The sequence below is a fragment of the Seriola aureovittata genome, chromosome 13 (assembly GCF_021018895.1).
Source record: "Seriola aureovittata isolate HTS-2021-v1 ecotype China chromosome 13, ASM2101889v1, whole genome shotgun sequence".
Taxonomy (NCBI): Eukaryota; Metazoa; Chordata; class Actinopteri; order Carangiformes; family Carangidae; genus Seriola; species Seriola aureovittata.
Window position 1 is genome coordinate 13,737,663 of NC_079376.1, and position 13,419 is coordinate 13,751,081.

General features: G+C 42.0%; 1 protein-coding gene across 1 annotated transcript; it reads left to right on the forward strand.

The window, feature by feature from the left end:
• Positions 1-2,379: 2,379 nt before the first annotated feature.
• pkdccb (protein kinase domain containing, cytoplasmic b) lies at positions 2,380-12,243 on the forward strand. The gene is made up of 7 exons (XM_056394415.1): positions 2,380-3,179; positions 4,010-4,150; positions 5,880-6,151; positions 6,504-6,583; positions 6,883-6,990; positions 10,692-10,868; positions 11,237-12,243. Exons 1-7 carry the CDS (start codon positions 2,568-2,570, stop codon positions 11,341-11,343), a joined length of 1,497 nt encoding a protein of 498 aa, XP_056250390.1. The 5' UTR covers positions 2,380-2,567; the 3' UTR covers positions 11,344-12,243.
• Positions 12,244-13,419: the final 1,176 nt, after the last annotated feature.

A 13,419-nucleotide genomic window follows, 5' to 3' on the forward strand; every position in this document is an offset into this window, starting at 1 on the left:
AGAGTAAATTATTTATTATCCATTAATAAAGCCACTGTATTTACAACTTAATGTCTACAGCTTTATGAATGGTGTTTTATTATAAACAAATGGAATTAACATCACTTGGACTGGCTACAACATCAAAATGCTTCTTCTTTGTTACTGTACTGCGATGACAATGCAAGGAAACCTGGCTGAGGAATGTTTCTAGGCCCAAGTTTGATACTTACGTGCATTTGCTACTTATGTTTCTTCATTAACCATTAATAACATAATCTGTTACAATTTATAAGCTCTCTATGAGGGGTGACTTACCAGAAAGTAGTACAGCATACTTCACTAATTCTTTCTCATATTTATGAGATTATAGCTTGTGTTTCACATGCAGAGTGAATAATCCTACAGCCATAAAATACAGTTCTTGATTAAATGTGTTGGAGTACAATTATAAAGAGGGAAAACATGGAGATCCTTAAGCAGTATCTCTAAATCCTCTTTAATTTGTTACCGTCCTCTGCAGATAAAGAGACTCCCGCAAATCCTTTTCAAGCTTTGAGCTGGTCGAGATGTGGATTGTGCAAAAGGAAGATCAATTTTGTGATACTATAAACTACTTCTTTTTTATTATGTCAGTATGGTACTGATTTGCAATGGCCAAGAAAAATCAGGGTAAACTAAGCTTTAGTGGGTTTAGAAATTGCTCTAGATTTTACATAATGAAGCAACAAAGTAAGAAGAGAAGAGAACAGAGGAAGAAAGAAGGAAGAACGTGACTTTGGGTAACTTATTAATAAGAGAAGTATGAAAGAAAGCCAAGGCCGAGCAGCTCAAAAGAAAGGAGAAACCGACACAGCAGACCAGTGTGACTCGCTGCTAATGAGGCGGCCGCTGGTCTGGCTCTGGTTATAAATATGAATCATGGCACTGGGCCCTCGTCTCTGAGGGCCACGCTGGAAAAGAAGGAAGTGATTTATTGGAGGAAAGGCAGAGATCAGGAAAAGGAGGGTGTGAGAAAGTTTTGTAGGAGAGATTAAAGTCCTATTTGAAATAAGAAGCAGAGACAGTGGTGGAGGATATCTTTATTTTTATCTCACTGATCTAGCCTCATTTATATATATTAGGGCTTCAGTGAGTCATGACATTCAAAACTGATTCATCCTTATAGGTGGAGTAAACATCTAAGCTGACAGATTCAAAGCTGTAGATGAGAGAGGGAATCAGTCAAAGCTACAGGGCGATATGATTTGTTGAGGACTTTCTCTACTATCTTCCAGCTCAAGTCCTTTTGTATTCAACAAAGGCCTGCTGTGCTGGTGGCTGGCATGTCGTTTTCTGAACAGCCTGTGTTGCAGCTGACGTGGCTAATGTCTTGTTGACTTCAGACACTGATTAACTTACACTGTTTAGCTGTCCAACATGGCAAACACACACACACACACACACACACACACACACACACACACACACACACATACACACACACACAAGAAAAAAAACATGCAAACACTGCAAACACACACGTACCCGAAGCCTGACAGGCACATAGTCTACAGGATACCACACACACAAGCACACAAACACATATGTACACACACACACACAAACACACACACACACACACACACACACACACATAATGAGAGGCTGAGGAGACTGGGGTTTGGCTTTTGGCTGGTGCTGAGGTGACAGCCATGGTAATTTCCTGTGGCAGATTTCTGGGAAACGCTTCATTACAGCTTCAACGCTGCCTCCAGATCTGTGGAACAAATACAGTTGGATAAGTGGAGATGCAACAAGATCTCCGCCATAAAAAACTGTGTGGAAACAAAGAGGAAAACCCTTGTGTTTTTGTGAGCTTGTATAGATCTGATGTGTTATTTTGATTGGATTGATAAAGCTCCCGGTGACTAAGAAATCTGTCTCTCAATGGGATGTTGTATCATAGAAACAAAAAGGGTGTTTTGCCGCCACCTGTTGGACACATTGTGGAGGTGACAGCAGTCACCCTCTTCCCTCTTTCTCCCTCATACTGTAAAATATACAGCACTATATGAACACACGTTTTAACTCTTTATAACTACATAATTGTCTTATATATTCAATTAAATTAATTTAGGTTTATATTTTTAATCAATTTTTAAGTGCAGATTTAATTTCTAACTTCATTGTTTGTTTGTTTTTTTCCTTTTAGTGTGCGTGTGTTCAGTAGAACATGTAGTTTCTTGTCCGGCAGCAGATTTTCTTCAGACACAACAACCTCAGCGTCTGATTGTTGTTGTCAAATCAGCTGCGGGAGGCGCTTCAACACGCGGACTGTCTGACTGACTGAGTTGACAACATGAGGTCGAGCTCTCCTGCAAAGTTGTTCAGCGGGTGTAAAGTTACGAGCGGCGCAGGACACACCTCTAGAGGGAGTTCCCGGGGAGGTGGAAACAAGGAGCTGATCACTTCTCCTGCAGAAAAGTCAGGAGGAGTCCTTTCACTCGGAGCGAGCGGTGGCCGGAGCCCGCGGCTGTGCGCGTCCTTTCCTGCAGCAGCAGTATCCGTGCCACGAGAGAGCGAGAGAGAGAGAGAGAGACGGCGAAATGCCCGAGATGGGCAACTCTTTACGCGCGGCTGCCCTCCTGGCTTTCGTGGTTCTCTCTATTCTGGTGTCACTCTTGATCAGCAGCGTGCAGCAGTTTGGAGTATCGCACTTTTCCAACGCAACTCTTGCGGTGGATGAGCAGGAGTTCGCGTCGCTCCGCGGGGCGTTGATTTACCAACTCAACGAGAGGCGCAAAGAAATTATCCCGCTGCTTTTGCCCGATGGTGGTGATGATGATGACGATGATGAAAACGGACTGTCGGAGGGAACTCGACTTTCTCCCCAACTATACTCACCTTTGGATTATAATCTGTGGAATGAGATCACGCACGGCTCCAGGAAAGCGCATATGGATGAAATGGGTTGTGATTCTCTGGTGGACATGCAGGCGATGGAGGTCCTCGGGTCTGGATACACCAAGCTGGTTGTCAAAGTGAATCTAGCCGGAGGTCAGCCCGTCGCTTTAAAACTGGTCAACGAGCAGGGGATAGATATGGGCAAGTGTTTGGAGGATTTTAAAGACCCACAAGGCTGCCGCGAGCTCGTTTCCTACAAGCTGAAGAAAGAAATAGTCCTGTTGCAGAGGCTGCAGCATCCAAACGTCATAAAGGTAAAGTGTCTGCACCTCTCTCTGCTTTGTGTGCATCCATTTGTAACCTTTTATCCACTAAAAAGTAAAGTCAGTGTTGAAATACTAACACAACATTAAAGACAATATATTTTATTTCAAACTTAAGGAAGGTGTGTGGCATCAGGAGCTGCTGCCCACTTCCAAACACTGGAAACACTGAAGGAAGATTATCAAGATTCTCCATAATCCATGCACCACTGCTCACATTTTCCTTTGTCTCACACAGCGAACTGAAAGAAAGGCCTCATTGGCTCCGCAGGACCTTCCCATGTAATTAAATTAAATTCACTGACCCTCTACTGACCTTTGGGTCCAGTTTGGCAAGAGCTGACAATGTGCCTCTGTCCTCTCTACTATCCCTGGTTGCATCTGAACCCCCCCCCCCCCCCCCCCCCCCCAGTGCTTATTCACTCAAACCATTACAGCCCAATTTAGAACTAGTTTAAACTAAACGGATGGGTTTGTTTCTCACATCCAGCAGTCGTGTGACAGCGGTGTGTCCGGCAGCTCAATCCAGCTCACAAATGTACAGAGCACATTCCCCTGTAGGCTATAATGTGATTTTATTGTCACAAGTCTGAGCTGCAGGGAGTAAGGCTGGCAGAACATCATGTCCTCTCAATTTACCCCCTCACTCACAACTTTTGGACACTTTAGCCTGTTGCTTTATTCAATGTCTGTAGAGTTAAAATGCAAAAAAGAAAAAAAACACAAACAGTAGGGTCATTATCCATTTTTTTCTTTGAATCATCAAACCAACACTTGTGCTATTTTACTGTGACTAACCACAGTTATTCTCCACTCAACAGCTCAAGGGTCATTGTGCAGGAGATGCAAGAGGCCAGGGAGGAAGAGGAGCAGAGAGAGGAAGAGTCACAGTCATTCTGGAGCAGGGGAATCCTCTTCAGATGATCCAGCTGCTCCAGAGCCCCTGGGAGGACAGATTCAGGGTAAGCACATTAGCTCCCGCTCTTTAGCTCTCAATACACCCGCTGTCGTTTATACTGCACACACTCTCACACGCATTGCGCGTAATGAATGTGCAAGACCTCGTTTCTTCTCGGTAGGAAAGACGAAGACTGAAAGATGAGGGGAGGCGGACATTTGAAACTTCTGGAGGTCTGACATCTGTCCCTCAGTGTATTTGATCAGGCCCTGGTTGAAATGGAGAGGGGTCCTGGAGTTAATCCACTGGAGGCTAGGAATGTCATCTCCTCTCACTCACTCACTCACACACTCACACACAGCTTCAGCTCAACCCCCATCACAGGTATGCTCACAGTGGGAGTCAACAGAGGCTGAATTCAAGTGTGTGTGTGTGTGTGTGTGTGTGTGTGTGTGTGTGTGTGTGTGTGTTTGCCATGCTGGACAGCTAAACATTGTAAGTTAATCAGTGTCTGAAGTCATGGATGTGCGTGAGTTTGCATGTTTTGGACTCGGATTACCAAAACTAGCATCACAGTCTGCAAGTATCATCTCAACTGTGGGCCTCATTTTGCAACATCACTCAAACAGCCGTTCATAATACCCCCCCCCCCCCCCCCCCCCCCCCCCCCAAGCTGCTCAGCCCCTTTCAGCTACGTTGCATCTGCGCAGACTACAGTAATCCAGGGGTGTTTGGTTTCACCCAGCCCTGTTTTTACAGTGCTTCGATCCCACCAAGTGACGTCCAATAGACTCGCATTACCTAACACTGCAGCTATGTTTGCAGTGTGACAGAATCATTTCACGCTCTGTCAGTGCGTGGCTAATGCCTTTATTTTGCCTTTAGTGGCCTACTTATTTTCTCTTTCTGTTTTTATTATGGGGTTTAAAGAGTACTATAAAAACTGTCTCAGGAAATGGCTTGCAAATGTGGTTGGTGAAATGTCTTAAAAGTAAATAACACTGTGTTTTTTGCAAGACTGAAAGTTTATATTTTACCATTTTTAGCTAGATCATGAAACTTAATTATATTGTCCAGCGTGTCACCTTCAGTTTTTAGCTTGAGCACGAGGAAATGTTTTTCTTCGTCCAACATTTTTAAAAGCTTTTTATTTAAATCAGATCACCCTGTGGTAACCAGGAAAACCAAACCCAACTTTGGAGCTACAGCTGTAACTCACCATTATTTTCATTAAGAAGATTTCATTAAGATTGACAAAAAATAAATCAGAAACTATTTTGATAATGGGATAACACTTTTCAGTTTCTCCGCAAAATTGCAAAAAACAAAACAAAACACTGATTTCAGCTCAATTTTTGCTGGTTTTCTTTGTGTTGTATCTTTGTAAACTGAATATTTTGGGTTGGTTGGACAAAATAAGCTGTTTACATATGTCTACTAGGGCTTCAGGAAATCATGATGGGAGTTATATTTATTATGTATTTTATGGCCCAAGTGATTAATTCAGAAGGGAATTGTCAAGGATGATCAAAAAAAAAGAAAAAGGAAAATTCTCACACTATAGAGCTGTAAACATTGAATGTTTTGCACTTTCGCTTACTAAATTACACTTCATTGGTTATCTGAATTGTTGCAGATACATTTTCTGTTGACTGATTGATTGTCTCAGCCCTAGTTAAAATGTTTTTGGAGTCACAGAACAGTATGTTATTCCTCGACTGCATTTCTGTGCACTTAAACAAACTGTCATCAGTCCAACTGATCAGGGTTTGGCATGTCTGATCTCCTCCCAGGTGTGTCTGGACCTGGTCAGGCTCCTCCACTTCCTCTCCCAGTCTCCTCTGGGCTCTGTAGCTCTGCTGGACTTCCAGCCCCGGCAGTTTGTCACCGTGTCCGGCGAGCTGAAGCTCACGGACCTGGATGACGCCAGCGCCGAGGAGACCCCCTGTCAGACTGATGCAGACTGCACCCTACAGTTTCCGCACAGAAATTTCACTCTGCCCTGCTCGTATCGGGGAGTGTGCGAGGGCTTGAATGAGAAGAGGAACATTTACAACGCCTATAGGTAAGAAAAGTGACAGTTTTACAACATGATAGACGTGTGATGGATGGAGGGAGCAGCAGCTACATGAATGATTGCTTAAATACAGGCTCAGCTGACACCTAAAATGTTGTTCATAGTAAAGAAATATAGCTGAAAAATCTGTGGCTTGATGGAGGAGATGTGATAAATATTGGTAGCGCCAGTGGGAAAAAAAGGTGCATTTCCCCTTTTAAAAGGCCTTCAGATTTTTGACAGCTTTATGGACTATTTGTTTTAACACCAATGTGAGACAAGTCATGTTCTGTGGGAACTATGTGATGGGACTTGTCTGTCTTTCTGTCTATCTGAATGAGTTGTCTCTGCCTGGCCCCAGGTATTTTTTCACCTACCTGCTGCCTCACCAGGCCCCGCCCGGCCTCACACACCTGGTAGACCACATCATGAACTCCACAGGTGAGGACAAGAGACGTCTTGACATGACGGGACACTAACTATTGGAGATCAGAAAGCAAATCATTCCATTATTGGAGTCGTGTAATGACATGTCTCGGTTTAAGTGCTTCTTTTAATGAGCTCGACAAAATGCTTCACGACATGTAACACGGTAGTGTATACAAGTTCTGTTGAGATCACACAACTAGGATTAGAGGGGAGAGCATAGTGGGGAAAAACACAAATCATCTATATTGGATGATTTTATGCCTGTAGCCAGTTAGATCTTTTACCAGACTTAATGCATTGTGTGTGTCCAGGCGAGCTGAAAGCTGACATCAATCAGACGCTGGAGGCCTTTGAACACATCCTCCTCCTCTACAAGTCTGGCCTGCACCTGGACAACCTGCCTCCATCAATAATCAGAGGTAAGAAGGCTGGAGACTGGAATGAAGGCTGCTTTTTTATTAAGTACAGTGGGCCCTCATGTAGACCTTTTTTTCTTGGAGAGAATGCTTGGCCTCCTTTTTGATTCACTCTTTGAGAAAACTCAGACAGCCAAAACCACCTTCATTTTGTATCTTTAAAAAAATGAAGGGGGGGTGGGGCGGTGCTTCTCCCATTCAGGCTGTTTTGACAGGTTTATTAGGCAGCTGGAATGACAGGACAAGACCAACAAAGTGGGATTAATCCTGCATGTCTCTGGCTCAGAAAGCACAGTCGGCGTTCATTTAACAAAACATTGCTGAGATTACATCAAGTTATTCTTTACATAAGAAATGTTTTATTTAGGTCTTTTGCCTTTTAAGGATAGTTATATATAAAATGTTTTGTCCTGCCTTTGAATTCCCTATCTAAAAAAAAAACTCTGGTTAACAGATTTTTTTTTCCTTTCCAAATGGTCATATAAAGTAATTCTTTGCAAACTTTCCATGCCACTTTTGTATACTTTCAGTATAAGCACCAAAAGTCCTTCACTTTTCTTCTCTCCAACTCGCCTCCACTCCCTCCACTGCAGCCCCCTCGCCCCTCCCGCCGTTCCTCTCAGCTCTATGAAATATTAATAACAGAATGACTGGCCTGCGTTCCTGTGGTGAGATTTTTCCGTCCCCCAGATGCTGGACTGTTTATATAGCAGCGCTTTGTGAATTTAATCACAGATTCAGGGTAAAGAGGCCTGGGCGCTGAAGCTGACACCGGGAGGGAGTGTTTTAGCTTAACAAGGAGGTGCCATGAGCCAGCCCTGCTGCTGCTGCTGCTGAGTGTGCGTGATAAGACCTAAAAAAATTTGTTTAAATTCTATTACCATTTTGTGGATTTTGACAAAACAGAGGTAGGGTTTGGGTCGAGGACAAACCTGGTCACGTTTTTGTTTAGTTTAGATAAACCTAGTTTAGTTTAATTTAGTTAAGCTTAGTTTGACATATTGGGGAAAAATACACTTATTCACTTTTTAGATTGATACTTTCACACAGTGTTTGTCTGGTAAATAGCTAGCAGCCAGTTAGTTTAATTTATCACGCCGAATGGAAACGGGGAAACAGCTAGCTTGACTCTGTCAAGAAGGTAAAAATATGATGCATATGTTATATCTTGTTTGTTTAAAAGGTTCTACTGGTTGATGACAAGACTTTAGGAGGTTACTGCTACTAGCCAAGCATAACCACAAATTCTCATTTGTACACTTCAGATTTTATACAGATTAAACAAACAAGATACATCACGTTAATAAGTGGGGTAGATTTTGTTATATTTAGACGGCCTGTCCTGCTATTACCCCGTTTCCAGTTTTTACAGTAAGCTAACATTTTTAGTTCAGCTTAATTTAACCTCGTTTCATTTTGTTTTGGTCGTTATTATTTTGACATATTTATACTTATTCACATTCTTGCCAAGAATTAGATAAGATAACCACTCTCATAAAGTGTTTGGTAAATATATGGCTAAAAGTAGCAGCTGGTTAGCTAAATCACATTATAGACTAGATTGCTCCAGACCAAGAAATAGTCAGGTATGTTAACACCCTATAAAACTTTCATTTTTACACTTATGCTTTTGTTCAGTTTAAACAAACCAGAGGTGATATGTTCATTAGTGAACTTTAAAGGTGTTGGTAGGTGGATTTTGTTACCTTTGGACAGAGCCAGACTAGCTGTTTACTAATGTCTCTAGTCTTTGTGTTTAGCTAAGCTAGCCGTGTGGTAATTTTAGCCGTGTGGTAATTTTAGCCGTATATTTAATAGACAGCTAATAGGGTGGTTTGATATTCTTGTCTAACTCACAGCAAAAAAGTAAAGGAGCATATTTCTCTGAATGTGAAACTATTAAACAACCAGAGAAGGAAAAAAAATCAAAAGATCCTGCAATTGTATATTAAAAAACACATGGGCTCATTAACATGTCTCCTCACAAGAGAAAGAAATTAGAATTGCAGCCAAGGACACAAACATAAAGCCTGATAAAAGAAGCCAAATGGCAACAGAGCTCAAAGAGGAACACAGTGTAATAACGTGAATGTGCATGTGTGTAGAAAAAAAGATGCTGATCACATCCCAAGTCTTAATTTGAAATTGCTGACAGATGGAGATTCATTGGTTATGTGGATGTAACTTTTCCACAGCTGACATCATTTGTGATTTGATGAAGGAAGCCAGAATCTGGTAAAGATAGTTTCTTAAAACGTCTGTTTCTGCAAGTATAAATTTAGTTGTGTTCTAAAAAGCAAGGAGTGAATTTATTTAGGCCCTGAGCACTGTAGTAAATATAAATAAGTTTAATAAATCAAGATGAAAGCAACACTGTTTCCCACTGTTCAACTTGAACACAGAGCATATATTCATATGTCTCTTTGTCCTCAACATTTGAGGCCTGCCACCCTTCAGCTCCCCGGCAGGCCTCATTTTTTTTCTCCCCTGAGAAGGATCCTCGAAAATACTCCTTCTCCTTGTTCCCTCTTCTCAGACCCAGAAGGCAGATCCTCGTGTCTTTTTCCTCTTAACAATACCCCTACACACACACACCAGCTCCTGCCATTTAGGAAGGTTAACAGTTTGTAACAGTGTGCCTCCTCCATACGGACTCACAGACCAGGCTTTTGTCCATTTCTGGTGTGTGTGTGTGTGTGTGTGTTGTGTGTGTGTGTGTGTGTGTGTGTGTGTATGTGTGTGTGTGTGTGTGTGTGTACGTGTGTACGTGTGTACGTGTGTGTGTGCATGTGTGCGTAGGTGCATGCTTGTGTGTCTGCGTGTAGGCATGTGTGTGTGCATGCTTCTTTCTGCTCCTGCTAATGTGTAGCAGATGATTTAAGGCCAGATCCACAAGAAGTCTGACTGAAAGAATTATAATGATGAATGTAACACAAATGTTGGGCAGGAGGAAGGTGATTTTTTTTTTTCAGTGCAGAGCAACAGCTTTCTCTCTTTACAAAGACCAGAATAGATGTTCAAGGTTCTGGTTTATTAACAAAGAAAAAGTGTGGTTAGCATTGCTGAAACAATTAGTCGATTACTAGATTGGCAGCAACTATTTTATATTTTGGCTTTTTTCAAGCACAGCTCCAAAGGTTTTGTGGTTCAAGCTTCTCAGTTGAGGGTTTGCTGCTTTTCTTTGGTTCTTGTGAGAGAAAAACTGGCAAAGACTAAAACTGGCAACAAAAATTAAAGGTAAATCTAAATGTTCATGGTCATCATACATTTTGTGCTACCTTGTCAATATTTACATGCATAAAATGTTGGAAAATATTTTGTAGGAAATTTTTTTTGTGTAACTTAGGGCTGTAAAATGGCCAAATACTAAATATTTTCTTAAAAGCATTATATATATTTTGTCAGGACAGACACTCACGTTCTCAATGAAGACTGTTTCTTGTGATTTATTATCCTAGTGGTGTATCTTTTTACTTTAAATCTGTCTATCATAACCATAGTAATCCCTCTGAGTCAGTAGGAGCTCTCTGGTTGCATGACAAATACCTTCAGCATGTTTTCTTTGTTGTTGTTCTTCATGTCCGTATCTGTATTCTCTTCTTGCTGCGCAGGGATCATTAAACTTTCATCTTATCCTCAGAGAGCACTTCAAAATCTTTCACTAGCCTCATGTACTGAAGTGGCATCTTGTCTTCTGTGGTTAGATTACACCGTGATGCGAGGTATGGGGACCTCTGGGAACGTGGAGTACCGCTGCTGGCCGTCCTACAGCCAGCAGGGCTGCGTGCTGTCGGTCCACAGCGCCAGAGAGGCTGCGTACATCTGTAACTCCCATTCTCAGTGCAACAGCTTCACTCTGACCGGACAGAAGACGTGGACGGGTTCGTAAAGCTACAGATTAATGGATTTTCTTTCTTCTGCTCTGTCATTTCATCTAAAAGTTTGTCAGTTTTTTCTCATCAAACGGCTAAGTCTTTACTACAATACCGAGAATGTTCTATAATAAGCATGTATAATTAGCAATTAAATCATGTTTGTCACATGACTGAGACTGCTGGGTAAACATACTGGGCCCAGCCACTAGTTCGTCAATCTCTTGATGAAGCTATTAAATGTACACAGATATTAAGGATATCAAGCCAGAACATGTTACTTTATCTAAGTTGCCAACGTGTTAAACATGCCTCTTTTCCTCTCTCTCTTTCTCTCTCTCACTCTCTCTCTCTCTTTCTTTTTCCGTGCTTTGCAGGTCGCCTCCTGGCCTCTTTCAGAAGCAGCTTCAGTCATCTGGTGCCTGATGGGACATCAGAGGTCTATGTGAAGAAAACCAAAGCTCCTGAAACGTCTACAGTGTGACGTGAGGAACAAACAGAGCAGTCCTGTTTATATCGAGTTGGAGTTACTGTGGAGTGGGATGAGAGAGAACGCACAGCCGGTGATGTGAAGCAAAGCAAAATGTTGCGCTTAAGATCAGAAACTGAGTCCTCCTCGTGAACATGTTGAACGTAGCTCAGCTCTGTGGGTTCACAGGAGGAGCGCAGGGGCTGAGGAGGAGGCGTTTGAAGTGAGGCAAGTGAATGTGATGTATTTATAGGGCTTCTGCTCAGTGACTGTTTGATCTGCCTGCCAGCTCACTGCCTCTGCCAACTACTATTTAAAGGGATTTCCCTTCAGGTACAATTAAGGAGGGAGAGCCTTGTGCCCTTGACATGTTTTTTTTCTACCTTGTCTTTATTTGCCATGTGTGTGTGTTGGCTTTCGTAGTGAGGCCGCGTCCCCGTTGTAGGATTTTTAAGCCAAAGAGGTAATGAGAACAGCCACTGCAGCTCAGCGTTTGAAGCCTGAGGACGAGAAAAGAAAACAAGCTCTTATAGAAATACACTTTGATGTTAATGCGCTGAGGTTGCGGCTGTTTTTTCACGGTTCCCTGGCTTAGCTGCGCTGTGGTATGAGATGGCAACAACCATGTAAGCATTTACACATCAACAATGAGCAAAGATGATTAAAACCATTCCAAAGCAGTCTGTTTTTACACACTTTTGTAAACATAGTTTATCCTGCTTAGTTCTTAAATATTTATATGATCAAATGAAATGTAATTGTTCTTACATGATTGTGCATTATAGCTTACGTGCACCTTGTGGGTGAAACTTTTATTTTCAATGAAAAATTATTCACTTCAGTGTTTTTTTTATACTTCACTAATTGTACCTGTACAGTTTTACAATTTGTAATTATATAAATGTATTGTTTCTACTTTTTGCTGTGGTAGTTATTTGCATTTTTATTTTATTTAAGTGTAACTATCTCTTTAGCACCTTGTGTGTGTGTGTGTGGGCGCCAGTGGGGGAGGTGAAACTTGCATGTGTATACTGACCTGGTTTTGTGTGTGTTTAAGTCCTTTATCTGATCGCGTGCCCCCACATCTACAATCTGTAGCCCATCTGAATGGGTGAGACTGCAAACCTACAGAGCTCCGCAGAGTTTGCACAATACCAGAGGAATGCATTCAAATGCCTTGTCATGCTGGGCTCATTATGAGCCTTAATTAATACATGTAAATTAGCTTACTTACCAGCCCTTTCTCATGGTGAGAGAGGCGGTGATACTGTAAGACAAAGACAGTCAGCAGGACAATCAGAGCTGAATCTGCGGTTTGCACACGAATGGACTTGCCATCTGTGCCTGCCAGGAGGAACCTGGTGAGGTTCTGATAATGGCAGGACTGCAGGGTGGCAGACTGAAGGATTTGTAGCATCAAGATTCATCAGCCACAGGGTTTCTGACAGGAGAGAAAGAGCAGACCACATACCTGCGATGTCCTGAAACAAGCCAGAGGTTTCTGTAACATATCATCCCCCACTCTTCACATATTTCCTGTTGCAGTTGCAAAGAGAAAACATTTTTTAAAACTTTCATCTTGATGCTCAATTTTGGTCAAAAAAATCTTAAAATGTTTAAATTCTCAATAATTCTAATAACATAACATCTATTGATGTTGAAATTATCCAAAATCCAGCTGGAGAAACACAACCAGAAATCAGAAAGAAAAAATAGACATAGATACTGCCAATTCCAGATTGTTTTGTGGTGATTCCTTTACCATTCAGCCATACCACTACCACTGACTTGAAAGGACATGTCCTGTCTACAAATTACACTTTTACGGCTAAGACACCGGGGAGGCCTCAGGATCCTCTTTGCCTCATGTTGGCCCCTTTTTGTCTGGACAAAGCTGGCTGATTAGAGTCTGATTATGGAGATAAGGAGTCTGAGTCAGATTAGATAAGACCAAACCAACTCACTGGACCAACACAGCAGGACTGAGTAGAAGAACTGGTTGCATGGGGAGGGGATATAATCCCCCACATAAGTGTGCGTTTTATCTGAGTTACAGTAATTAGACTTAAAACCTGACTAAAAGAACTGCAG

Coding starts and splice junctions, on each gene's coding strand:
- pkdccb (XM_056394415.1), top strand. CDS start 2,568: ATGCCCGAGATGGGCAACTCTTTACGCGCGGCTGCCCTCCTGGCTTTC. Junction 3,180..4,009: donor AGCATCCAAACGTCATAAAG/GTAAAGTGTCTG, acceptor TCCACTCAACAG/CTCAAGGGTCATTGTGCAGG. Junction 6,991..10,691: donor GCCTCCATCAATAATCAGAG/GTAAGAAGGCTG, acceptor TTCTGTGGTTAG/ATTACACCGTGATGCGAGGT.